This window comes from Microtus oregoni, unplaced genomic scaffold (genome assembly GCF_018167655.1).
Source record: "Microtus oregoni isolate MIOR12 unplaced genomic scaffold, Mior012 000067F_000, whole genome shotgun sequence".
NCBI lineage: Eukaryota > Metazoa > Chordata > Mammalia > Rodentia > Cricetidae > Microtus > Microtus oregoni.
Window position 1 is genome coordinate 4,485,837 of NW_024543953.1, and position 28,000 is coordinate 4,513,836.

General features: G+C 38.6%; 1 protein-coding gene across 2 annotated transcripts in view; it reads right to left on the reverse strand.

Annotated features, from left to right (window-relative positions):
- Gabra3 (gamma-aminobutyric acid type A receptor subunit alpha3) overlaps positions 1-28,000 on the reverse strand; it is a 219,839-nt gene that overhangs the window by 119,784 nt on the left and 72,055 nt on the right. For both annotated transcript variants that reach the window (XM_041640993.1, XM_041640991.1), the window contains exon 3: positions 15,738-15,859. In XM_041640993.1, the coding sequence (XP_041496927.1) occupies positions 15,738-15,859 (122 nt within the window). The remainder of the gene's footprint in view (positions 1-15,737; positions 15,860-28,000) is intronic.

Below are 28,000 nucleotides of genomic sequence, written 5' to 3' on the forward strand. Positions count from 1 at the left end.
TGTGATGCAATCCACATAGCATAAATTACTCTATTCACTTCAGCCACATATAGTATATTCACAATGTCATGTAAGTATCACCTCCATTTCTTTCCCAAATATTTCACCTTTCCAAAGTGAACCCCTATTTAGCACTAAGCAGTTTTCCCCATTACCCTTACACATTGAATAGCAATAATCAATGCATATTTTTCTCTTTGCATTAAATATCAATCTGACTTTGTAAAGGTACCAAATACTTGACAGAATAAAAACTTGTTTTTACACAGGATTGCATCAGCTTCCATAGAGCACAATTTGAGAATGCTGTAGGAGAGGGATAATGATCAGGATTCTGAAATACCTGGAAACCAGATAATATAAAAAAAAATACTTGAAGACACTGAAAATAGAATTTGCAGTACAAGAAAATGAATCAAGTACTTCATAATAATGACCAAATGCATGAAGAATGTTTTAAGGATGGTTATTAAAGTTGGAGAATTGCCTTTCTTGCTAGATTTATTCACAATGGAGCTGAATAGCTAACTCTCAGAGATGATAAACAGGCAGTTATGTTCTTCTATAATGAAAGTTACTTTAGAAAAGGTAAAAGTTCCTTCATGAGTTAATGTTCTGTGCCTCACTTACGAGCTGACTGATATTGTATACAGATTTATTAAATCTTTCAAGTGGAACTATCCTGTAACATTGATGTAGATAATCCCCTCTTATCCTATGAATATGTTTTATTACCATTGGTTAATGAATAAAGTTGTTTCAGCCAAAGGCTTAGCAGAGCAAAGCTGGGAGGGAAATCTGAACAGAGATATATATAGATTGAGTAGGCAGAATCAAGGAGACGCCACGTAGCTGCAGAAGGAGACAGACACTCTGGTCTGCCTTATCAGTAAACCACGAGCCTCGTGGTAAAATACAAAATAATAGGAATGGGTTAATTTAATAAGTAAAGGTCAACAAGAAAACAGCTAATAGGCAAAGCAGTGTTTTAATTAATATAGTTTCTGTGTGATTATTTTGGGTCAGGGCAGCTGAGAACAAGCAAGCAGTCTCCACCTATATAATATAACTAGCAGAGACATGAACTGAACATATTTATTAAAATATCTTTTAAAAGTACACTCCTAGGTGATGGATGGAGATAGAGACAGAGACCCACATTGGAGCACTGGACTGAGCTCCCAAGGTCCAAATGAGGAGCAGGAGGAGGGAGGACATGAGCAAGGAAGTCAGGACTGCCAGGGGTGCACCCACCCACTGAGACGGTGGGGCTGATCTATTGGGAGCTCACCAAGGCCAGCTGGACTGGGACTGAATAAGCTGTAATCAAACCGGACTCTCTGAATGTGGCTGACAAGGAGGGCTGACTGAGAAGCCAAGGACAATGGCACTGGGTTTTGATCCTACTGCATGTACTCGCTTTGTGGGAGCCTAGCCTGTTTGGATGCTCACCTTCCTAGACCTGGATGGAGGGGGAAGAACCTTGGACTTCCCACAGGGCAGGGAACCCTTGACTGCTCTTTGAACTGGAGAGGACTGGGGAAGGGGATGGGGGGAAGGGGAGGGAAATGGGAGGAGGGGAGAAGGTGGAAATTTTTAAGTAAAAATAAAAAATTAAATACAATAGGTGAACCTAAAGAAGCAAAGTAAGAAGGTGAACTCAAGGAAAAACATATAGTTATCCTCTTGGCTAAGGGAAGTAGACAAAATTGCCGGGGAGAAAATTGGGATCTTGGGGGTGGGGTGGGATGGGGGTAAGGGGAGATGGGGAGAGAAAAGGTAGAAGGGAAGGAGGGGGAGACTTGGGGAAACAGGAGGATTGGGATAAAGGAAGGTTGGATAGGGGATCACGGAACCACAATTCTTAGTTAAGGGAGCCACTTTAGGGTGGGCAAGAGACTTGACCCTAGAGGGGCTCCCAGGTGCCCAAGCTGAGGTCCCCAGTTAGTTCCTTGGGCAGCTGAGGATAGGAAACCTGAAATGACCCTATCCTAGAGCAATACTGACGAATATCTTGCATATCATCATAGAACCTTCATCTGGTGATGGATGGAGATAGAGACAGAGACCCACACTGGAGCACTGGACTGAGCTCCCAAGGTCCCAATGAGGAGTGGAAGGAGGGAGAACATGAGCAAAGAAGTCGGGACCAAGAGGGGTGCACCCACCCACTGAGACAGTGGAGCTGATCTACTGGGAGCTCACCAAGGCCAGCTGGACTGTGACTGAAAAAGCATGGGATAAACCTGGACTCTTTGAACATGGCGAACAATGAGGGCTGATGAGAAGCCAAGGACAATGGCACGGGGTTTTGATCCTACTTAATGTGCTGGCTTTGTGGGAGCCTAGCCAGTTTGGATGTTCACCTTCCTAGATATGGACGGAGAGGGGAGGACCTAGGACTTACCACAGGGCAGGGAACCCTGACTGCTCTTTGGACTGGAGAGGGAGGGGGAAAGGAGTGGGGGGAGGGGGAGAAGGGTGGGAGGAGGGGAAGAAGGGTGGGAGGAGGGGGAGAGAAATGGGAGGCTGGGAGGAGGTGGAAACTTGTTTTTTTTTCTCCTTTTCTCAATAAAAAAAAGCCTGAGAAGGCTTAAAAATAAAAAAAAATAAAATAAAAATTAAAATTAAAAAAAGAAAACGATAAACTAATACAAATTTCTAAATGTCCCAAAAATGAAAACAATACATTAATATCACAAAAAAAATAATGAAGACTTTCAAAGCTGATAACACTGAAATATTATTGAAAGAAGTGAAAGGACAAAACAGATGTAGGAATATTGCATATCAATGAACTTTAGAAAGATACAAAGAAAAATTTCCAGTATGGCCTATATACTCAACAAAATGTCAATCACTGTAGACGGTTTTTCAGGATATTATTATAAGTTGTTTCTAAAATTTATCTAGAAGTGCAAAGGGCTATTAATAGCTAAACAACTCTGAAAATATGAAAAAACTGAAGGACTTATATCACCACAAATTAACCCTACCATACATTGTAGAATTATTTATTATGAAAAGGAAGGTTGACTTAAACATTTGAAAGCAACTAACAAGAAAAAGTATATAAATTACACATAAAAAGGAATTTGAAAAACTATAACACTCACATTAAAATATTTAGAGAAGAAGATGTTGCTGGACGGTACTGGCCTATAGTTTAATTCCCAACACTCAGAAGCAGAGGCAGGTAGGTCTCTGAGTTCAAGATCTGCCTGGTCTACAAAGCATGTCATAAAACAGCTAGCCTAAACAGAGAAACCCTGTCTCACCAAAATAATTGTGGAAATTACCTTGATGTGATGCATGATATATTCTAGAATTAGAGCCGAGGTACAGATGTGATGGTCTATTCTATACATGGTTTAATGATTTAGCATTTTAAATCATCTCTCAGTAGTCCAGTTTTTAGATTAATTGTCCTAGCAGATGTTGAGATACCCAAGGAGTAAACTGAGGGATGAGAGAAAAATCATTCCCTTTCTGATTTTTATTGAGCTATACATTTTTCTCTGCTCCCCTCTCTGCCTCTGCCCTCCCCACTTCAACCCTCCCCCAAGGTCCCCTTGCTCCCAATTTACTCAGGAGATCATGTCTTTTTCTACTTCCCATGTAGACTGATCTATGTATGAAAAAATCATTCCTTAAAATGCATAATAAAAGTCAGACATAGGGGTGCATGCCTGTGATCCTAGAACTCAGGGCAGAGGCAGGTGGATCTCAGTGAGTGCAAAGCCAGCCTGGTCTACAGAAGAGCTCCAGGACAGCCAGGGCTATTATACACAGCTGTTACAAAGGGCTGTTGCTCTAAGCAAACCAAAACAAAACAAAACAACAACAAAAAACATTAACAAATGATTGGGGGGTAAAGGGAAAGAAGATTTAAGATGTTATGAAATTGAAAAACTGAAACTAGTAAAAACATTCACTGAATACCATAGTAAAGGTAGAAGACCAGAAGTTCTTTCCACAAGAACAGCAACTAGACAATGGAATCTCATCTTATTTGCTTACTTATCTACTATTTACCATTGTATATAAAATCTAGGCAGTAGTGATGAAACAAGAAAGCGAGAATCCAAGCACAGGAAGCATGGAAATTGCCTTTTCACAGGACAAAATTAATCTATATGTATAATCTGATGAGATCTATGAAAAACTACTCAAATTTGACTTCTGGTGCAAGAGCACTAGTGGCTCTCCAAACCTACTGCCAAGGAAATGCATATTTATTTTTAAATACCACTTGAAGTTTCTGGAAATGGTCCTAATGGCATACAGAAAATGAGAAAAAAATATATGTGTTAAAGAAAATCCACTAAAATTTAGAGAAGAAAGCAAGAACCCATAATGCTTAAAACAAGAGCTATTTCTGCCTACTCTCCTCCTAGCTCAGCGAGACAAAGACCATTCCAGACTTGTAGTGACAGGAACTGCCTGGCTCCATGTCTCATTTCACAGGCTATTTCCGCACTAGAACAGGATGGCAGCATGTCTCACACTAGTCAGTGCTACCTCTTGCTGAAACTCAAGCTGGCTTGGAGATGAGTGTCCCCTTTGTCCTCCCAGCCTTCACCCATGAGATTGAGACTCCAGTACCCATATAAATCTGTAGCTCCAAATGGCTTTTATTCTGGCCCAACCCATAAGCTGATAACATCTGGCCTACTTCTGACACTGCTAAAATCAAGACCTCATAACTAGAATAATGAAGACACCTCTCAGACAATAATGTGCTACTGTTTAACACTCAGCTGTGGCTTCAATAATGTTCTCAGGACCAAGAACAGAAAATATTAAATTGCTCCCCCAAACGAATTTACTTACCTTGCACTAAAGTATGGAAAATTTTAAGTATATTCACAAAACACTGAAGATCTTGCTGAAAGACAACGTAACAGAAATGAAAAGGTTTCTAGGAAATTAGGCTACACTCTAGACTGGCTAGAGAAACCAGGAAAAGGACAATTAGGAGAAATATTGTAGCCAGAACATGTACTTGCATGAGAAGGCCAAAAGTCAACATCAAATGTCTTTCTAAGTGAACCCCACACTTGCCAATTCAGCCAGGGTTTCTCTTGTCTCTGCCCCATCAGCACTGGGAATACATAACTTCAATGTATGTCCGGATTTATATGTGGGTTCTAAAGGATCAAACTTAGTTCCTCATGCTAGTACAGCAAGCACTTTACGAGTTGAGTTATCTTCCCCAGACCATCAACAATTTTTGAAAAGTATTTTCTTAGTTAAGTACTGTCATCAGGGGAGAGGAGAAGCTGTTGGCCTGCGAAAAAGGTAACTGGTGAAATCTGTATTAGAAAAGTTTGTTGTAATATTCTAACATATGCCTTTAATTCTTAACATTACATTATTTGTTTAGTCTTTTGCTCCTAGCAATGATACTTACAGTTAAGATTAACTGATGAAGGAGTGTATTTTGTCAAAATTAGGTGTTGCATAATTCATTGAATAAAGAAAATAACTTTTTAACCAATCAGATTATTATATTCAATACTAGTGGTGAGGTTTGTCTAACAATCACCATCCATCCCAGGAGTTCAGCAATATAATGTCAGTGGGAAATGTTTTCCTTAAAAATCATACAAATCGTGGAATACTTGGATCCTTCATGTAAGTGTTGTGAATGCCTCACATCAAAGAAATTTCAGTGGGGGCAAGAACCCAATAAGACCAGTGAAGTTAAAATTTTCAAGAACAGCTAATTAAATTTTTTAAAAGCAGTGAACTGAACTCATAGAAACACCCAGGTTTCTAATTCGGTCTCTCCAGGGGACACTATATTATAATTTCCAGAAACTAGTTTCAAGAAGGTTTTCTTTTTAATATTATAAAGAAGATTCATTTTAGGAGCCAGGGAATAATATGTCTCAAAGGAATCCCAATTGTTTCTCCAATTCCCTAGCAAACACTTTCAATAAGGGATCTGTTTGCCACAGAGACAACGCAGAGTCACAGATGCACTCTAATTCTTCTTCCAGATGGATTCAGCTTTGTAAAATACCCTCATTAAAAAGCTGCAAAGAGAAACTTCAGATTAGAGTAGCAGAGTGATGTTCTTTTGTAGTCACCAAAACATAATAACTCATGGAGTCTAAAAGAAAGCACTACTTAAAAGATTGGCCAAGCATGATGACATGTACCTTTAATCCTAGCACACAGGAAGCAAAAGTAGGCAGATCCCTATGAGTTCAAGGCCAGTCTGGACTACAGAGTGAGTTCCACGACTGGTAGAGACCCATAGTGACATCTTGTCTGAAAATCAAAGATCTTGATAGATACAAAAAATGGGTTTGATTAAATTTACCATAACTAATTTTAAAAACTGTGAAAAATGAGCATAGTATGAAATGAATTCAACATAATAAAGTCTGTATTAAAACAAAAAAGCCTGCTTTCACCATGATGCTGAATTATGGGAAACTGAAAGCTTCCTCCTTAATATCTGGAATAAGCTAAAGATTGCTACTTCTATCAATTTTATTTAATATACTACTGAAAGTCCTTGACAGAGCAATTAGGAAAGAAAAAGAAATGAGGGACAAGCAGTTGGAAATGAGAAATTCAAATTGTCACAGCTTGTGACATGTTCTTATATGAAGAAAAATCAAAAATGCAACTATAGTCAGCATGACAGCAAAAGCATTGCTATAAGCCAATAGTGGCTTACAAGTGACTGAACAAGTAATAGAGAAATTCCAGTTTTTAACAGCTACAAAATTCAGATGCCTACAAATAGATTAAACCAAAGAGGCGAAGAATTACTACAGTGAAAAACTACAAAAAAAAATTGATGGAAGAAATTGAAAAGAACACAAAAGTAGAAGCAATCCAATTTTCATAGATTGAAAGAATCACATACACCCAAAATCTTCTGCAAGGTGAATGCATACCTTATGAAAATATCAACTAAATGTCGGAAAGAACTACAATAACCCTAAAATCCATTTAATGCTCATAACATCCTAGGAAGTACGCAAGCAATTCCGTGTAAAATGAACAAAGCAAGAAGTATTGTACTACCAAACTCTAAAGTATACTACAAAGCTATGGTATCAAAACAGCATAAAACCACTGCAAAACAACAACAAACAAAACAAAAAACATGCACTGACATAAAATAAACACAGACAGAAGACAAAGTGTTGTACAAAACACATGCAAGTATAGCCAAATGATTTGACATACAAGTGCTGTGAATCAGCAGGGAAGAATATATCTTAATTAAGTAAGCCATTTTAGGGTTGGCAAGAGACTTGACTCTAGAGGTGTACCCAGGTGTCCATGGAGATGTCCCAGCTAGATCCTTGGGCAGCTGAGGAGAGGGAGCCTGAAATGGCCCTATCCTATAGCCATACCGATGAATATATTGCATATCACCATAGAACCTTCATCTGGCGATGGATGGAGATAGAGACAGAGGCCCACATTGGAGCACTGGACTGAGCTCCCAAGGTCCCAATGAGGAGTGGAAGGAGGGAGAATATGAGCAAGGAAGTCAGGACCGCGAGGGATGCACCCACCCACTGAGACAGTGGAACTGATCTATTGGGAGCTCACCAAGGCCAGCTGGACTGGGACTGAATAAGCATGTGATCAAACCGGACTCTCTGAATGTGGCTGACAAGGAGGGCTGACTGAGAAGCCAAGGACAATGGCACTGGGTTTTGATCCTACTTCATGTACTCGCTTTGTGGGAGCCTAGCCTGTTTGGATGCTCACCTTCCTAGACCTGGATGGAGGGGGGAGGACCTTGGACTTCCCACAGGGCAGGGAATCCTGACTGCTCATTAGACTGAAGAGGGAGGGGGGAAGGAAAATGGGAGGAGGTGGAAATTTTTAATAAAAATAAAAATAATTCTATTGTAAAAAAAAAAAAAAACAAACAAGTGCTGTGGATCCACACTAGAACAAAGGCAGTATTTTCATTAAATGATGCTGGGAAAATTAGATACCAGGAATGAAATTGGATCAATAATTATGAGTAGTTCTAAAATACAACTCAAAGTCCTTAAGAAGTTAAGGACTTCCAAGACTTGAAGGTACAAAATTACTAGGAAAATTCCAATGTAAACATTTATAGGACATAGAAAGAGGCAGGATAGAGAAAAGGAGAAAATCTTTGGTACATATACCTCATAAAGGAACCTAATACCCAGACTACACAAATAATCGAAACAATTGAAACACCAAAATACTCCCAAATCACCCAATTATAATGAATCAACAGTGCCCCAACTAGGCATGGCAAGCCCTGTTTTATTCTTGTTAACCAGTGAGATTCCACAGCTCTCCAAACATTAAAAACTATTATCAATGTTCTTAGTTACCCTGCTGAACTTGACACTAATACCCTATTGCTAAAGACATCACATAGGAGTCATAGAACCTAAGAACAATCAAGCTGATACTCAGTTGAAAGCTTCACCCCTACCTTTAGCTAGCATTCACAGTGCTGCAAGGTGCTATGCACACTACTGGAGGAGAGAAGTAACCATTGGTCTTACCTAGCTGTAAACCTTGTAAGCTACAATAATGACTAGCCTAAGAAAAGACATGCCCACTGTAAAATAGTGGTGCAAATGTCATGGAAGAAAGAAACCATGTTATGAATGGATTTTTAAGTCCTAATGTACAAAATGAATTCCATACCTGGCATCATTATTGGGCAAAGAACATATGGCTAGACAGGTCACGGTCTCTATTTTGCTAAATGGACATAGTATTAAACCAACTCTAATGATTTATCATTATAGTAACAGATAAAAAAATGTATCAACCCTCATCAGAGAAGCACCTATTTGCATTAGATAGTCATTAACACAGAGACCCACAACTGGACTAGGTGCAGAAAAAAAGAGGGTTCAGAATGATCAGCCTTAAATGGTACATCTATAAAACATCATCACTTCCTAAGATTCAGGGACAATCATGGAAGGGGGAAGACAAAGAGTGTAAGGGCCAGACGTGTTGGACAAAATAGTATTTTCTGGACACAGCAGGACAGCTACACAATACACTCACAGTGATTGGGACAGCCTGCACAAGACCTGTGTAACCTCAAGCCAGACAAAGTCTCAGCACAGAGAGAAGAGTTAGGCATAAAGTTCCAACCTAACTGAGGAAATGTTGGCAGCTAACAGCTGGTGGAAGAGGCAGAGTTGAGTTTCTTCAAGGATGTAATCCCTGGTATGTTGATCATACTCTAGTTGAAGGACACACATCTAAGAACATATGGATACCCAAATTGGATGTGGTGTTCATAGAAACCAAGGACACAGAGTTGGGTGGCTGTGAAAGGAGGTTATATCCAGGAGGATTTGGTGGAGGGAGGTAAACACAATAAAAACACATTGTAGAAAATTCTCAAAGAACTGAAAGAATATTTAAAATGTATATTCTACTTTGTATGTTTATTATTTTTGTTAATATTTAATAATTCAGTACTTGCTTGTTCTACCTACTAAAGGTGAAGGGTTGAAACATTGATTTCAAATAATTTTCTAATGCATGTATCCTCTTAGTACTGTTTTATATCATTTTTTATTTCTTTCAATGGAATATGTTTAAATTTGTCCTTTCAGCTATTTTTGTGAGTCAGGTTGAACATATAGAATGCTGTTTGGTTCCTATCTAGTTACAGATTATGATAATACATTCATATTATTGTATTCTGATTCAGTTGCATTTGGCTAAAGAATAAGCATTGTACGTTGTGAATTTCACTTCTGCAGTGATAGTCAACCTGGACTAAAAGAGACTAGGTCTTGTATAGTGCACTTTAATTGTATTTGAACAAATAAAGACTGCGTGAAGATCCAAGACTAAAACAATCCCACTGGTCATCCTTACAGACCAGATTATGATAACACGCACCTTTAATCTTAGTAGCCATAATGACAGACACCTTTAATCCCAGTAGCAATATTAGTTGACATAGAAACTGGACGGTGCGTGCCTTTAATGATGGTGGCTCACACCTTTAATCCCAGCCCTAAAGAAGATTATAAAATTGGAAGAAACAGTTTTCAACAGACAGTCTCATTCTGAGATTCCAGGAGGCAGATTCACCATATCAGACTGAGGTTGAGGTATGAGCCAGTGGACGGCTGTTTTGCTTTTCAGATATTCAAGTTGACCTCCAATTTCTGACCCTGAATTTTTATTACTTGTGCTTCAGTCTTGGAACTAGGGGGAGATTTGTCAAGAAAACACTTGCCAACACTTGCCTCCCAAGCATGAGGGCCTGAATTCAAGCCCCACAGTCCAGGTAAAAAATTGTTGCACAGTTGGGGTGAGCTTGTAATTTCTATGCTGGGAAGACAGAGACAGTTCCCTGGGTCTTGCTGATCAGTCATTCTAGTCTAATTAGTGAGCTCCATGCCAGCAAAAGATGTGTGATGTTCCTGAGGATTGTCATCTGGTATACAGAGAGAGAGAAAGAGAGAGAGGAATATGTGTGTTTTATGTTTTTATTTTAGGATGTATCCTAGGCTGGTTTCAAGCTTTCTATGTATCTTAAATTAGTTCCAAAGTTACATTGTACCCCAAGGTGGTCTTGAGCTCACTATTCTCTTGTATCAGCTTCCTGAGTGCTGGAATTATAAGCACAAAATAAAATCATCAGATCAACATTCTTTTCATTTTATAAACCAGAATATTATCTGTCTTGGTAAATATTACCAGGAAACTTGCAACGGCTATCATTCTGTTGTTGCTGATTACAAGGGCATTTAAGTCAAATGGGTTGTTAATATGTGAACATTTTCTGGGGCTTATATTTATTTTCTGTGTTTTGTTGGAGAAAACAGTGTTGAAATTTGAATTGTAGTTCTTTCTCCTTTCTCTTTTAGTTTTTCTTCGCTTATCCCCAAGCTCGGATATTGGCTCATGAGTCTTTTACTTTATCATATTTCTTGCTGAATGAACCCCTTTAGCATTATGAAATATCTCCTTTACTCACATCAGTGTTCTCTACTCTTTACTGCTATTTCTGATACTAAAATAATATGTCCAGTCTTCTTTTGATTTGTGTTAAAATAGTACATCTTGTTCCATCATTTTAATTTTAATCTACTGATACTTTTTACTTTAAAATGCTTTTCTCTTATCTAGAAAGATTGTTTTGCTTTTTGTTAAATTATTATTTATTATTATTTATTTTTATGTATGAGGACTGCATCAATATCATTCCCACTCCTCCATCCCCACCTCTACCTTCTTTCCCATCTGAAACATGACCTCTTCCACCTTGGACTCTGTCTGACTTTCAGTGTTAGTGTTTTCCATGTGTGCTAGCTATCTGTTACTGATGTGGGAGTGTCATATATCAATCTGTTGATTTCATTGGTTAAATAATAAACAAACTGCTTGGGCTCATAGCTTAGAACGTAGGTGGGTGGAGTAAACAGAACAGAATGCTGGGAGGAAGAGGAAGTGAGGTAAGATGCCTCAGACAGAGACGCCATGCTCTGCTCTCCCAGACAGACGCAATTCAGCTCCAACCCAGAATGGATGTAGGATAGAATCTTCCTGGTAAGCCACCTCGTGGGCTACAGCAGATTATTAGAAATGGGCTAGTCCAGGTGCGAGAGCTAGCCTAGAAGAGGCTAGATAGAAATGGGCCAAGTGGTGTTTAAAAGAATACAGTTTCCGTGTAATTATTTCGGGTAAAGCTAGCCGTGGGGGCGGCCGGGTGCCGGGGACGCAGCCCGCTGCTCCTACAACTACATGTTACTTTAACAAATACGTGCAATTAACCAATATTAAGCTTGTCACACAGATTTGGAGGTTTCAGTCAATGATCATTTGGTCAAACTTTGGCTTTGGGTTTGTGACAAAAGATTTCTTTTTAAGGTTTTCTCTGTCACTGGCTCTAAGCAATTTGTTTGCATTTCTCAGTGAAATTTTCTTTGAATTTCCTTGTCTTTAGAATTTGATAAGATTTTTTCTCACTATGTTAGACTATAATTTCAACTAATTCAAAATATTTAAACCAGTTTTTCTTTAAATTCAATTTATGTCTCCTTCAGAGAATCCTATTATACTTCTATTGGAATATCTAAAGCAATTCCACAGTAAACTGATGCTCTATTTTGTTTGTTTAGGGGTATCTTAACCCCCACCATGTTTCATATTTGGTAGTTACTATTTCTGTCTCAAATATTATTATTCTACTCTTCATGTCTGATCTTCTGTTAGCATTTTTTGTTATATGTGTTGTATTTCTGTATCTAGATGTTTAATTTGAATGTATTCAATGCAAATATAAGAAGTGTTTCAGTACTCTTCATCTGCTATTTTTCACCAGTTACATTTACATAAATATTTACATGATGTGCACTAACTGTTTTTTCTTTACTCAACAATTTTTGACTGCACATTAGCCATTGTTAAGTCTTCTTTGTTGGCTATTACATTTTTTTTGTTATAAACACAGATACTCTTGACATTTGTTATGGTATCAATGTTAAGTAATGTGGAAACAGTTTGACCTTTTTTATTCTTTTGAAGCTTAACTTTAAGCTTTGGCATGTATGATTAGATCAGCTTTTAGTCTTAGAATATCCTTGAGTCTCACTGAGATTCTATCCTTCAGAAAAATCCTACCTCATACTTCATGTAGTAAAAACCTTTTCTGCTGTGGTTAGCAGAAACATAAGTTACTCTCAACGCTAGTATCCTCAGTTTCTCCTGTCTTTCCACTTTGTCATGTCATTATTAGGGTTGCTGGGCAGTCAGCAGCTACAGTTGGGAAGTTCACTTTGTTTTCTGCGTTTTAATGATCGCTGTCACATGCTACCTTTTTTCAGTTTCTGAAGAACATTACTCCATGTGTTTGTTCACTTCCCAATCACTGTGTAAGATGAGAAAATAAATCTGGTCCCTATATTTTCAATTTAGCCAGAGTAAATGTCTCATCTCATAATTTTGACATTTACTTTCAACATGAAGTTATATATTTTGTGAGTGGAAGCACACATTATACAGTATGTGTTTCAAGGTCAGGGGACAATTCTGTGATTTAAGTTATCTCCTTACACCACGCAGCTTCTTCCTCCTTTTCATACTACCTTCTCTTTTCAACAAGTCCAAAAGAACAAAAGTAGTAGTTCCCCTCCGGTGTTTGTTCCTGAATTACATAAACCTATAGCATAACTAATAAAAGCTCAGAGATATTAAGGTTTGACCTGAAGATCAGAAAAGCAAAACAGCAAAGCCACTAGGTAGCTCTTACCTCTAAGAAATCCTCAGACTGAAAGAGCAATTCTGCCTCCAGGAATCTCTGAATGAGACTGTATCTGAGAGCCATCTTCTCCCATCTTATCTTCCTCTCTAGTGCTGGGATTAAAGGTGTGTACCACTACCACCTAGTTTCTATGGTAGACTAGTGTGGCTACTGGGATTAAATGTGTGTGCTACCACTGCCTGGTCTGTAAGGATGAACAGTGTGGATGTTTTGTTCTCTGATCTTCAGGAAAGCTTTATTTATTAAAATACAAATGAAATATCAGTACATAAACCATAACTAAAAGGTATTCTGTTCTTCCCCCAATGCCCTACTTCTCTAACTCTATAAACTAGTTTGTCAGGAACTTTGATCTTTCCCATAATCACTCATCCAGAATAAATACAATTAATGTATGATAGGTCTCTTCTTCTAGTACTGTCCTATACCAATGCATTATTTGTATCACATAACTATCATAAAGACTTATTTTAAAAACAACAAAAACCCTGCAAATATATTTTTTAATTTATATAATAAATGTATATTTCAATGGAAGAGGTATAACAAATCCAAAAATTGTTTGAAGGTTCAATGAAAGTTTGAGTAAATATAACAATGAAAACTACTATTCTAAGCTGGGATTAGTATTATCAATATAAATGTACTACACGTAAAAATCTACATTGATATATATATATATATATACCTATGTACTTATGTGTATACAAGTATTTATAACTAAATAGTGTTGATGCACATGTGTGTGGATGCACACATGTATGGCTACCATTTTCGAAGTTCTGTTCACAGAAACAGAAGCAATGATGCTGCTATAGCAAGAAAAACCTAGCACTCAGAATTTAGATTCTAAATATAACTCCTTACAAAATATCTATTTCAGAAAAGTAATTGATTGGTAGGCTGATTGAGGCAACACACAAGATAAGTCTGAAATGAATCATTCGTGACTTCTACTAAGCAATTGTTCAAAACATGGAATAAACATATCAAAATAACACAGAAGCCAAACTGAAATGATTAGAGTCAGCAAATATGGCAAATTGGGAGAAAAATTCGTCACCAAAATGAATAGTATTGTTTTCGAATGTATCAAGTAAGATAAGAAAATTTATACAGGTTATTAGCTAATTAACTAAAGGGAATACACATGATGCCTTTGAATAATGCCCTCTTAAAATATATAGGAATAATGGATTTATAGCCATCACTGTCACTATTTATGCAAAGTAATTAATAGTTGTTAAAACTATTGGATGCAAGTTGGAAGAAGAGCGGAATAGTCTCAATATTAACACTTCTCCATATGTTACCTATTAAGTATAAGATGAAACATGGTGATTCTAGGGTGCATAACCTGGTAGACATTAACATTTAAAAATTGAAAACACAGTGGTAGATATGGGTCTATTTTCATTCTTCTACAGGTTGACATCCAGTTGTGCCAGCACCATTTGTTGAAGATGCTTTCTTTCTTCCACTGTATACTTTTAGCTCCTTTATCAAAAATGAGGTGTTCATAGGTTTGGAATAAGTCTCCCAGAGTAAATTCACATCACTCGCCTCATGAAGCTGCTGGATGTTCTATGATGTGAATTTATGTCTCTTTTGTTCACATGGGGAGAAAAGACAGTCCTACAGGGGAAAGAGTTTAGAAGAAGTATGGAGCTAAAGTAGATTTCCAAGCTGTTGTGTGGATGGGAGGAAAGGTGACCAACTGGCCTTCACGACTGGGACCTTGTACTCGCTCTAGCTCCATTTATGACATACGACTACATTTCCTTCCGACTGCAAGTTGATGTAATAGATAAATAAAATTGACCTGACTCATAAAAAAAATTGAAAACACACACACACACACACGGTGTCTCCTTCTTGAATAATTCCCCAAGAAAGATTCAATTAGCTCTTGTGCTTTTATTTCCAAAAAATGAATAAAGAACACCTTAACAGCACCATAAAGAAGTAACTATCAGATTATAGGTTAAAAGGTCACGATGATTTTCAAGCCTGGAATGGATCAAAATCAAGGGAGATTGCCATAAGGAACATTTAGTTATAATTAGGAAATTTGAATATGGAACACTAATTAGAAATGAGTATTAGGTTAAGTTATATGTGTATTGTTTTTAAAATAATTCCTTTGCTCTATGGAATTATATAATGAAGTATTTAACAATAAAAGAGCATAATATAAATGACTATCAAATTGTTTGGGAAGAATTAAACACGTACACCTGCATATTTGCCATTCAACATAGCCCATAGTATAATGTATTTGTCTCATTTAATGAAATCCTACAAAATTGGATGTGAGGTCACTTGCTGAAGTGAAGGATTAGAATGAAATTCTAATGCTCAGAGGGAAGAAACTGTACACTAAGTCCCTTGGTCAACAGAAGGCACCTCATTACTCTTTTAAGGGGCAATATCTTAGCAGAGGGCTTTTAAAAGAATAACTGACCTCCAAGCCCAGGTCGCAGCCGGTTATCATAGCCATCCAGAAGTCGATCCAAGATTCTGGTGAAAATAGTGATGTTATCAGTGCTGTCGTCAGGAATATCTGGAGCATGCTTGGGAGAGAGTCTGCGATGAAAAATAAGAGTTCTTATTAGGCAACAATTACATGACTAACCATATGAATTCTAGAAGATTTTCTAAGAAGATAAGGCAAATTTAATAGCTGTACATCTTGACCCATAGAGCAAGCAATTTCTATTTGTTACAAAAATTGCTTGCGTGGGAAGAGAACAGAACTCAGTACTTGCTCCCTTCCTTCTACATTTGCATGAATTTTGCCAGATACATGTTCCAGCCTTATCTCAGCAGCAGACAAACAAACTGAAATCCTGGACACAGTGTTACTGAGAACAATACCTGGAACGCATCTGATTGCTTCAACTAAAGAAAGAAAATGTTATTATTGAGAACTTAACCTCCAACCTAGTCCAGAGAGGCGCAAGATCACAGAAGAACAGAGTCAGATAAAACCTTGAACTACTCTCAGGCCCTCCCTTATGGAGACAGCAATCAAAGCCAGTAGTAGTTTAGAGAATGCAGAGTATCTCTTCTCTGTTATTTTATACATGCAGAAACAAGCTGAGAGAAGAAACCAAATTTACTCACACCCATCACTAACAGAGACAGAGATAGGACAACAATCAAAAACTCTTTGATTTTCTACTCCATCCTACTTCTTCTGATTTGGATGCCTTCTGAAAGCCCTTCTGAGTACCATGTGCTTTCTAAACAGAAATCATGCCCAGATACTATGATAGATGTTGTTACTCTCTACAAGAGGAGCTTGGTGTTATTAGACAGACAAGGATTTTTGTTTTGTTTGTTTGTTGTTACGGTTGTTTTTAATCACTAAATAATATTCTATTGTGCAAATGTACCACATGTTCATTATTCATTCTTCAGGTTACGTTTTTCCTAATATTTGGCTATAGTAAATAGAGAAGAAATAAACATGGATGAGCAGTATGTATCTTTATAATATGAAATGGAGTCCTTTGGATATACATCCAAGATTAGTTTAGCTGGGTCATGTGTGATCTACTTCTTTGTGAGGAACCTTCATAGCAATTTCCATATTATTTCCACAGTGGCTTCTCCAGTCTTCACACCCACAGACAGTGAATAAGTGTTCCTCTTTGCCCATATTCATGCAAGTATCTGCTTTCATTTAAGTTTTCTGAAATTGGCCATGCTGACTGGGATAAGATGAAATCACTAAGTGGTTTTAACTTGCATTTTCCTGGTAACTAAGAATACTAATTTTTTAAAATTTCATTTGTTTGTATTTCATATTTTGAGAACTCTCTGTTTAGCTTTAACTGGGTTTGTTTTCTTAATGCATCTTGTAACCCTCAGCAGAGAATCTTCTATTTTCCATAGATAGCTATTAATAGAGAGACATACAACTACGCAGTGTACAGAGAATAAAAGACTGTAGAATGCCTATCCCTAATTGGGACAACTATACAACATCCTCTCCTCCTAAGGCTCCAAGATCATTGTAGAAGAGGGGGCTGAGGGATTATAAGAGTTAGAGGTAGGGGATAACCAGGAAACTGTTATCTGAACTCACAGGATGCATACCTGTGAAAGCTCAAGACAGACCAAATCCCAGCATGTAGACAGAAGGTTAGTTAGCAAGGAATTCTACCCCTGTACAAGGAGCTATTGGCAGTTAAGAGAGGGAGAGTCAATTTTCTTTAAGAATGAGACCCCCTGATAGGTCGATGATGCTCAAGTAGAAGACCACATATCCAAGAATAAGTGAGCAGCATAGATTGGATTCAATGTTTGTAAAAATAAAAAAAGGAAGGAGGAGCACAAAAGATTAGATGTGTACAGAAATGAAGAATGGATCTGGGAAGAGCTGGAATAGGGAGTGAGTATAATCAAGATGCATTGCCCAAGGTTCTCAGCAAACTAAATATTTTTTTTTAAAAAAATCTAAGTGTTAAATACAGCCTCAGCCGGGCGGTGGTGGCGCACGCCTTTAATCCCAGCACTCGGGAGGCAGAGGCAGATGGATCTCTGTGAGTTCGAGGCCAGCCTGAACTACAAGAGCTAGTTCCAGGACAGGAACCAAAAGCTATGGAGAAACCCTGTCTCGAAAAATAAAAAATAAAAAAATAAAAAAAAAATACAGCCTCAAAATATTCTTAGTAAATTTTTCAACAATTGGTAAAATGTCAATGCCAAATACAAGTCAAAATGTTTTTAGTTAATTTCTCTATGATTTTTATACTTGATTACTGATATATTTTTCTCTTGAATAGATAAGCAAATGCTGGTTTGTAGTAGAATGTTAAATAGAACCTTCTTTTCAATAATTGAAGTAGAACAAGATGTAGCTTTTGCTTATCCAAAGGTACTTTAGAAAAGTAGCCATGGTACATCATGTTAATTAAGGACCTTAGAAGTCACCTAATTCTTTTCCTTTTACTTGGGAAACATCTCAGACATTAGTACCAATGAAAGAAAGAAACTGTACAAAGACATATGTGTATTAAATTGATGGGATGGATCCCATAGTCATGATTATTATTCTTCATATCTATCACTGTTGGTTAGATCAAGTAAGATAAAGATCATTTTCTATAAAGAATAAGATTAGGCTGCCAACACACCATCTGTAGGTCAAACAAATTTAATAATTTATTAGTCTCAAAAACATATTGTTAGCGTTTTCAGAGGATTAGAATCAAGTAAAATGTCAGTTCTGTCACTACCGCTGGATATAAATGGCTTCTGTTTTTTAAATGTAGGGTTTCACAAAGACTGAAGAGGCAACTGTGGAGTCTATACCAGGCCCTCTGCATACTTGCTGTGGTTCTTTGGTTTGTAGGTTTTGTTGGGTTCCTGACAATGGGAGTAGGAGTGTCTCTGACTCTTTTGCCTATTTGTGGAACCCAATTCCTCACACTGGGTTGCCTTGTCCTGCCTTGATATGAGATTATATGGCCTATTCTTATTAAATCCTCTTACGCTGTGTTTGGTTCACATCCCTGGGAGGTCTGCTCTTTTCTGAAGAGAAATGGAAGAGCAGTGGGTCTGGGGGAGAAGGAAGGTGGGGGTTGGGAGGAGAAAAAAGGAGAGGTTGAAGTCGGGATGAATTGTATGAGAGAAGAATAAATAAAAGAATAAAATATTTATTTTGAGAATTTCATGAATGGGTACTGCAAGTGAGAACTGTTTCTTAGTTTCTACCTCAAAACTTCTAATAACAAAATGAGAAGCCTTTAAAAGTAGTGTACTTTTACCTATGAGGAAAAGTTCATGGACCATGTACAGATTAAATACTGGATACCAGTACCACCAGTATCAGTTCAGCCTCATCAAGGATCACAGTGTGTTTACCTTCAGGGGAAGCAAAAGGAGCACAGCTGCAGAGCTGCTGAGGCAGTTCACTCAACAACCCAAAGAGAAAAGAAGAGCACTTCAATAAAAGAATGGGAATGTCCCTAATTCTGCATAGCTCCTAGAAAAAAAAAATAGACTTCTTTACAATTCTAGAATACTGATCTTAAAGCTTCCATATATCTCCAAGACTAACCAAATAGAAACCCTGTTCCTTAATCTGACATTCATAGCTTTCTATAATATGTTCCGAATATGTTTACAGTTGTAAATTTAACTAATTGGATCACTAATTATAGGTAAATAAATTAATCTATTTATTTCATTTCTCAGGGTTCTCAAGGCATTCATTCTCCAAGAGAAGTCTTTCCCATACGTGTGAAGTAAAACTAAAGATTCAACCCTACAGCATTATTTGTAATAGCCAGAACCTGGAAACAACCTAGATGCCCCTCAATGGAAGAATGGATAAAGTGTAGAATATATACGCATTAGAGTTCTACTCAGTGGTAAAGAAAAAATGACATCTTGAATTTTGCATGCAAATGGATGGAAATAGAAAGCAATATCTTGAGTGAGGTAACCCAGACCCAAAAAGATAAATATGGTATGTACTCATTCATTAGTGGATTCTAGCCATAAATAAAGGACATTGAGCTGATAGTTCACAAGAATAGAGAAGCTAAATAGGAAGGTGAACCCCCCCAAAAAAAACATGTAGTTATCCTCCTGGATATTGGAAGTAGACAAGATTGCCAGGCAAAAATTGAGAGCTTGGGGGTGGGGGTGGGGTGGGGATACGGGGAGATGGGGAGAGAGAAGTGAGAAGGGGAGGATGGGGAGAGCTTGGGGGAATGGGACAGTTGGGATGGAGGAGGAGTAGATATGGGAGCAGGGAAGTAGATATCTTAATTAAGGGAGCCATTTTAGGGTTGGCAAGAGACTGGACTTTAGAGGGGTTCCCAGGTGTCCAAGGAGATGTCCCCAGCTTGTTCCTTGAACATCTGAGAGGAGGGCGCCTGAACCGGCCTTATCCTATAGCCATACTGATGAATATCTTGCATATCACCATAGAACCTTCATCTGGCGATGGATGGAGATAGAGACAGAGACCCACATTGGAGCACTGGACTGAGCTTCCAAGGTCCAAATGAGGAGCAGGAGAGAGAACATGAGCAAGGAAGTCAGGACCGCGAGGGGTGCGCCCACCCACTGTGACAGTGGGGCTGATCTAATGGGAGCTCACCAAGGCCAGCTGGACTGGGACTGAAAAAGCATGGGATAAAACCGGACTCTCTGAACATGGTGGACAATGAGGGCTGATGAGAAGCCAAGGACAATGGCACTGGGTTTCGATTCTACTGCATGTACTGGCTTTGTGGGAGCCTAGTCTGTTTGGATGTTCACCTTCCTAGACCTGGATGGAGGGGGGAGAACCTTGGACTTCCCACAGGGCAGGGAACCCTGCTCTTTGGACTGGAGAGGGAGGGGGAGAGGGAATGGGGGAAGGGGGAGAGGGAATGGGGGGAGGGGAGGTGAAAATTTTTAATAATAATAATAAAATTAAAAAAGAATATTGATTATATATTATTCAAGCAGTAATCAGAAACATCTGAAATCCGATTGCACACATTGTACTATCTTTACAAATGGTATTTGATAAAAAAAGAATGGGTTTGGGCTATATAACCTATTATGGTTCAGATATATACTGTCCTCCCAAATGCTCATATTTTGAAGTTTTTGTCCTCAGCTGTTGGTCATATTGAGAAGTGATTTTACAGTGGAGGGCTAACTTTCTCAAGTGAATCAATAGTTTATGTAGTGTATTATTAGGAATTGGGAAATAGTGGAAGAAATAGGTGAGAAGAGTATGTCCTTGAAAGTTGTGTGTGTGTGTCTGTATTCTCTCTCTGTGTCTTTCTCCAACTCCATCTCTCTCATCTTTGTCTGTCTGCCTCTCTCTCTACCTCCCTATCTCTATGTCTATGTGTGTGTCCCACCTTTCTTTTTTCCTAGAAACTGTGAAATAAGTTTTTTTTTTCCATCACTGCCTGCTGCCGTGATGCTCTGATTCACTATTTGCAGGTCCAGAAGCAATGGACTCAAGTGACCACAGACTGAAATATCTGAAACTCTGAGCCAAAATCAATCATGCTGCTCTTGTTTCCTTTGGAATTTTTTCCTAGAGAATAAAAAATGACACATGATCTATCTCAAGAAGACAGCTGTTCTTTTCGGGAATAGCTTACACAGACTGGTAAACTAGAAAACTCTCAGCTTGAGATACACCCATTCAACATGTGCCCCAGCTGTTCACATTAACTTGTTTTCCCAAGTTTATTTAAAAATAAAGACCAACTCCTTCATGCTTTCTTAGGCACTTCAAAGAAACTGCTGTATAAAATCACAAAGTCTGACAAAAATCAATACAAGTTATTCATTATTAAAGCTGTTTCATGAGTCAGCTTCAAAGAAAATAAACAAGAATTCAGTGCAAAAATATGACACCTCATATGAATCTACTGTTATAATTTGGGTTCACTTTCATTTAAATTACTTTTCTTTGCATTAGTTTGAAATACACATAGAAAACTGGTCTACTTTTTCTCCTTGCTTTTGAACTCTAGACACATGGGCATTTGAACTGAATCTCAATTTGTGCTTTAGGATTCTGAAAAGGCCTAACTGGTATCTCCAGTACTGAGAAGTAGTCAGAAGAGGACAATTCCCTTGGAAAACTTAACCACACTATGTTAGAGATGATGAAACAGTGAAGTGACGGACCATGGATACATGATTCCACAAAGGAACATGGGCAGACACTGATCAACTTCAAATGACTCGCAATCCAAAGTTTTCAAGGAAGTCAGTGTTTACTTACTTTAAAATATGGCCATGGGGGTATATAATTTTCCAAGTCGGCTTCTCATATTCTGAACTATTGTAACAATACTAATATATGAGACAACATTCTGATAAGAGGACTTTTATAAACCAATCTGTAAACAATTTATAATAGTTTCTGTAAAGAGAAAAATAATATAAAATAGGAAAGCTACAGTGTTCGAAGCGTTTTCTAGCCAACCACTATTTGCTCCTTAACTGATAGCCACAACTCTGATTAAAGCAATAAGCTGGACCCTAGCTCAAAGCTACTCAGTCCAATCTAGAGGCTAAAATCCTCACATTGGAGATTCCTGAGTCATTGCCTTATCCAAATGACCAGATGTGACATCACCAAAACTGACATTATACAATAAGAAGTCAAGGCATCATCTAAGGAGTTTGCCTGATCATTTCCTCGCATACCCTGCATCACAATTTTTTTGTTCTGCATCACAAATGCTACATTTCCATTTTAAAATGGAAAATGATCAAGTGGTATTTCCTGTAGTGAGCCGGACATGATCGCCATTACAAGATGGCGCCGACATCCTGTCTTGTTGGTAATAAACAACTCCATATTTGGCTATGCCTTTGAGAGTTGTGTGTCCCCTGCTTCCCGCATGTGCGGTGGATGAGGATCCTTGAGCCTATCCAGATGCGGTCTGGTGTCAGCTGTTGGTGGCAGCCAATCACAGGGCGACCCGTGTGCCAATTCCCTATTTAAGCAGCTGCCTAAGTGCCCTTCACCCCTTCACTTCATTCTGTCTCTCCCCTTAGCTCCCTACCCCTTCACTTCATGCCCTCCCTGCCCTTCCCTTCCTGCCCCTTGTTTTCCTGCCCCTCTCGTTTCCTGCTCCCCATCAATCAAGGGCATTCCAGTAAAGCCTGATCTGAGTGGAATTCTGGTGTGGTGGTTGTTCTTTCTCGCAGGTAGAGAGGTCCGCCACAGCTGGTGCCGAAACCCGGGAACTTCGGTCGCCAGGCAAAGGGCCGAAGAGGATTCAAAACTCAACACGCGGAGTGGCGACGTCGGTAAGTTTCTCCCAGTATGCTGATTACAGTCTCCCCAAATATGCTGTTTGCGGGAGTTGATTCTAGGGTGTTTGGTCTCGTGTTCGTGGCATTTATGTTGTTTGTACTGGCCTGCTGTCTCTGGTTGCACTGCCGTAAGTCCGGCCACAGCCTCAGAGCAGGGAACAACGTGGACGTTCCGAGAGAGGGGCAAAAGGCCCGCATTAAACACAAGAACAGTTTTTCAGAATCAGATTCAAAGGGAGAAAACTTGGATAGGCCTAAAAGAAAGGAAAAGTTAAAAGAAAAGGATCCTGATACAGTCCTCCCTAAAAGGGAGGCTAATGAGATGAGGGGAGGTCCCCTCTATCCAGTGCTCGAGGAATTTGCGGGCCTGGATCGGTCTGAGGAGGAGTTAGACCCTCAGGAGGAGGAAGAACTGGAGAAAGCCGCCTCTGGCAATCTTAATGTGTCATCCTATGATAGGCTTGGTAGAAATCTGGCCACTAAACAAGATATGCTAAGGAAGGGAATTATATTCTTCTGGTTTGAGTTATCGAGGCCTCCAGATTTTGTAGAATGTGAACAGCTGGGGCTCCAAGATGCAAAGCTGCAAACACGGGACCTGCCTTGAGGACTGACAGGCTAGAACTCTAGGCCACTCCCAGCGTGGGCCTCAGGACATAGAAGCTCAGCACAACCCTGGTGAGGCTCACCAGCTTGAACCACTGTCCTAGCCCGGGGCAACCGGCCTGGATCAGGTTGGCCCAGCCGCTCTGCTCAGCCACACCTCCAAACAAGGCTGAGCACATGTTCTAGTGGTTAAACAACTTTGTATTTAGGCCCAAAAGGGGTATTGCTAAGTTTTGAGGTAGATATTTGCCTAATTTTTAAAAATAGACATAATGGGAGACTCCCAATGCTGGGGAAACTCTCACTCGGGTCTAGGGATAGCATGGCCCCCTCATGGCTCGCTGGAGGCCGTCCTTGCTGAGGTCACACACATGCGGCTTTGGCGGGGGAGGAGTTCGACCCTTAGTGACCAGGAGAAAGAATTTTTGAACAAAAGAAGCCACAGCCCAATGGACCAGGAGGGTCATAAATACCAAAAATCCAATGATGGTCACAGGGGGACTCCCTGCCTCTTGGGACCACTCCCAAGGTCTTAATCTGCTAGTTCCTAAAACACAACAAGCTGATAATCACAAGGAAAAAACTCCCTGTTTCTCGGGATTGTTATCAGGATTACAGTCTGGTTTTGTCTTCAGCTAGTTCCTGGTACAGGGTCGCTGAAGCGGCTAATCCTGGATTTTTGGTTCTTTTCCTGCTGGGAGAGTCTGGTTTGTTCAGGTTTCTCAATACAATGTGTAATCCAAAGATGGCTATGTTGGTTTACACTTCCAGCAATAAGGTTTTTTCTTTAACCACATTTTCTTAAGCATAAATTGTTAACAGTAATTTTTAATCTTGGTCATTTTTACAAGGTTAAGATAAAATCTCAGAGTTTTGGTTTACATTTCTCTGATGGCTAAAGGATGCTATGTTTGAGAATTTTTTAAATGTCTCTCAGTCATTTTTAAGTTCGTCTATTAAGAGTTTTCAGTTTAGGTCTGTAACAAATATTTTTATTGGATTAATTTTTAATAACTAATTTCCTAAGTTCTTCATATTTTTAAAATGGGTTTATGATAAGTAAAGATCTTTTCCCACTCTAGCCTTGTTATACAAAAGCTTCTCAATTCAGGAGATATAATTTATGGTTTCTCACAATGTTTGTGCCACTAAGACTATGTTTAAGATGTGGCAAAGTGTGCTTCAAAAATTTTTCTCTGTGAGGTTAAACATAATTTTTATATGCTAAGGCCCTTGGCTCATTTAAACTTAAGTTTTGTACATGGAGATTTTCATTTTTCTACATGTTGGGGTCAATCCTACAGGGCTACAACCTAACGTGTTGTGGCAAATAAATGTTACCCATGTGCCTAAATTTGACAAATTAAAATATTTACATGTATCAATGGATACCTTTTCTGGCATTATTCATGCCACGCCCCTAGCAGGAGAAAAGGTAACTCATGTAAAAATACATTGCCTTGAGGCCTGGGCTGCCTGGGGAAAACCCCTATGCCTTAAGACAGGCAATGGCCCGGCATATACCTCCCATGGATTTTGTGCCTTTTGTGCACAGCTCCAAGTGACCCACATTATGGGTCTTCCATACAGTCCACAAGGACAAGGTATTGTGGAGAGAGCCAACAAAAATATTAAAGAAATTCTACAAAAACAAAAAGGGGGAATAGCTGAATCCACTTCCCCCAGGGAAAGAATCTCCCTTGCTCTCTTCACACTTAATTTTTTAAACCTGAATGAGTCGGGTACTGCAGCAGCTGATTTTCCTGCTCCTACCTCCTATGTGCTGAGATTACAGGCTTGTACCACCGTACCCAGGGCCAGATACATTTTCTTTGTTGTTGTTGTTTTTTTCTTTCGAGAATTCTGGCTTGTGATAACTATATTAATAAGGCTCTTTCGCACGCTGAATTCAACTTTTATGTCTGCCATGGCTAAAAAGTTGTATAAGGAAAGGTGAATTTAGGCTTAGAATTACTGGGCTTTCAAATTGCCTTCGGTTCTTTCTTTCCCTGAACTAAAGATCTGCATACCACATAAGAAAATGTACTTTACATGGTCTGTCATCTATTTATTTTGAGTGGTTCCCCAATACCTACACCACAGTCAGTCTTTTTGCAAATTCACCTGTTCAAATGGTCTCCAATGAAATGCCTCGTGTGCATCATTTAGAAACTGTACCGACCATAACATTCATTTGGTATTTGCTCACTAGTTGGGAATGTGCCTGTTGAACCTTTAGTGAACTACTGATAGTTGATCATTTTTACCCAGAAAAGTATACTTACAAGATGGTTAAACTTAACATTTTGTACATATGTAGTTCTAATTTGTTAATGACCAAAATATTAAATCAGAAAATAGAAATATTTGTTTCTTGAATTTGAACTTTTTTCTGTAGGTTTGCCTCAAAAATATAGCAGTAAGGATGTTGTGTGAGACATGAATAAACATCTATTGACTTCATATAGGGAACTGACAACAGACCAAAGTATGGATATCAAGTCTAACTTGGTGAAATAATGAGCTTTATGGGAATTAATTACACAGTGACATCACCAAAAGCCTATGCAAGCAAGTGTGACAGTTTACAAAAGCTGGAAGCTAGGAGTGCACTATTCAACCTGCAGGTAGTTCAACAGGTTGGAAAGTGTCGTTTCCAGGTACCTCAGTTGGCCTGTGGCTCTTCCAGAAAGCTCGCCTGGTCTTTTCTTCTTACATACATCTCGATTTGTCTGAGAGTGTCTCTAAGCAATATACACTAAGGGAGGGAGGGACCTAGTGAATATAGTCAGTTTCAGAAACTTCCTGAAGGTATTACATTGCTGCATCCTGACTTTAGTGAACTACGCTGCAGTATGAAAGGTTTTACCTCTCTTTAGAACATCCTCTTGTTTTGCCTTCCTTTTGATATTGTCTTTTGTTACAAGCTTTCCTCAAAGATGAAAGGTTTTACCTCAGAAGAAATTGCTATACAACAAAGTAACAGAGAACTATGCTCTAGACCTGAATTTTCTATTAACTTAGTATAAAGTTTAGGAAAACAACTGTTTCTTTCTTGTCCTCAGTTAATTTAAGTATAAAATTGAAGATTAAATTAGATTTTGTATGTGGGTTTTTCGACAACTGCCCTACTAAAGCTCCAGGATCTGGTATTCCTATTCTGTTAGTTCCTTGAAAACATTAGGTGTCTTCCCAAAGTATTTCTTACATTAGAATGATCTGGAGCATCTGCTCAAATACAAATTGCTTGGCACTGTCCTCCAAGTTTCCATATTAAAAACTACTGTAAAGCCTACATTCTGGCTTTCAAACACCAAACATTGAGAATTATTGACATTAGCATATGATTTAAATCAAGTACTAGCCAATAGATCATTGTTGACTGTCAAAGCTGCTAGAAGAGGAGATTTAATGAAATAAATGACAAAGTGATACAGCAAATGTATTTTTTCAAACACATAATTAAGAAGATATAAGAAGAAACAAAAGGAAACAATAGCTCCTTTAAGTGTGACAACTGTCAATATACACTATATATTTTAAGTTCAGTTAGTTCATTTATTTCTAGTACATACTAAGAGTGTCAAACTTAATATCCAGAGCCAAGTCTTTAGTAGTCTCATCTGTACAAAGCATGGACTATTTTTAACTTGAAAGAGAATAAACAAGAAAAGGTCTCTCTAATTCAAAAGATATGCAGTCATTTTGCCCTAGCTGTAAAACCAAACACTTTTCTCTGCTGTTTCAGGAAGGATTTCTTTTCTTCCTATTTAACATAATTGCGAAAATGCTTGAATATCTGTTTTTCTAAGCTAAAGCAGGATGTTAGAAAACAATATAAACAGGAAAGGTGACAACACTAACGATAAAAATTAAAAGCAGCTGTGAGGGAAATATAAGAAATGCTCTCTCTGAGAACAAAAAGGAACAATTCTGGTCAAAGTCTTTAAGATGATAGGAAACTATGTAATGCCTTTTTAAAAATTTGATCCTCCAAGCGAAAGTATAAAAGCGTCAAGACTCGAAGAGGTGAAGTTTATTCATTTAAAATCTCTTGGGCAGCTGAGGAGAGGGAACCTGAAATGACCCTATCCTAGAGCAATACTGACGAATATCTTGCATATCACCATAGAACCTTCATCTGGTGATGGATGGAGATAGAGACAGAGACCCACATTGGAGCACTGGACTGAGCTCCCAAGGTCCCAATGAGGAGCAGAAGGAGGGAGAACAAGAGCAAGGAAGTCAGGACCACGAGGGGTGCACCCACCCACTGAGACAGTGGGGCTCACCAAGGCCAGCTGGACTATGACTGAAAAA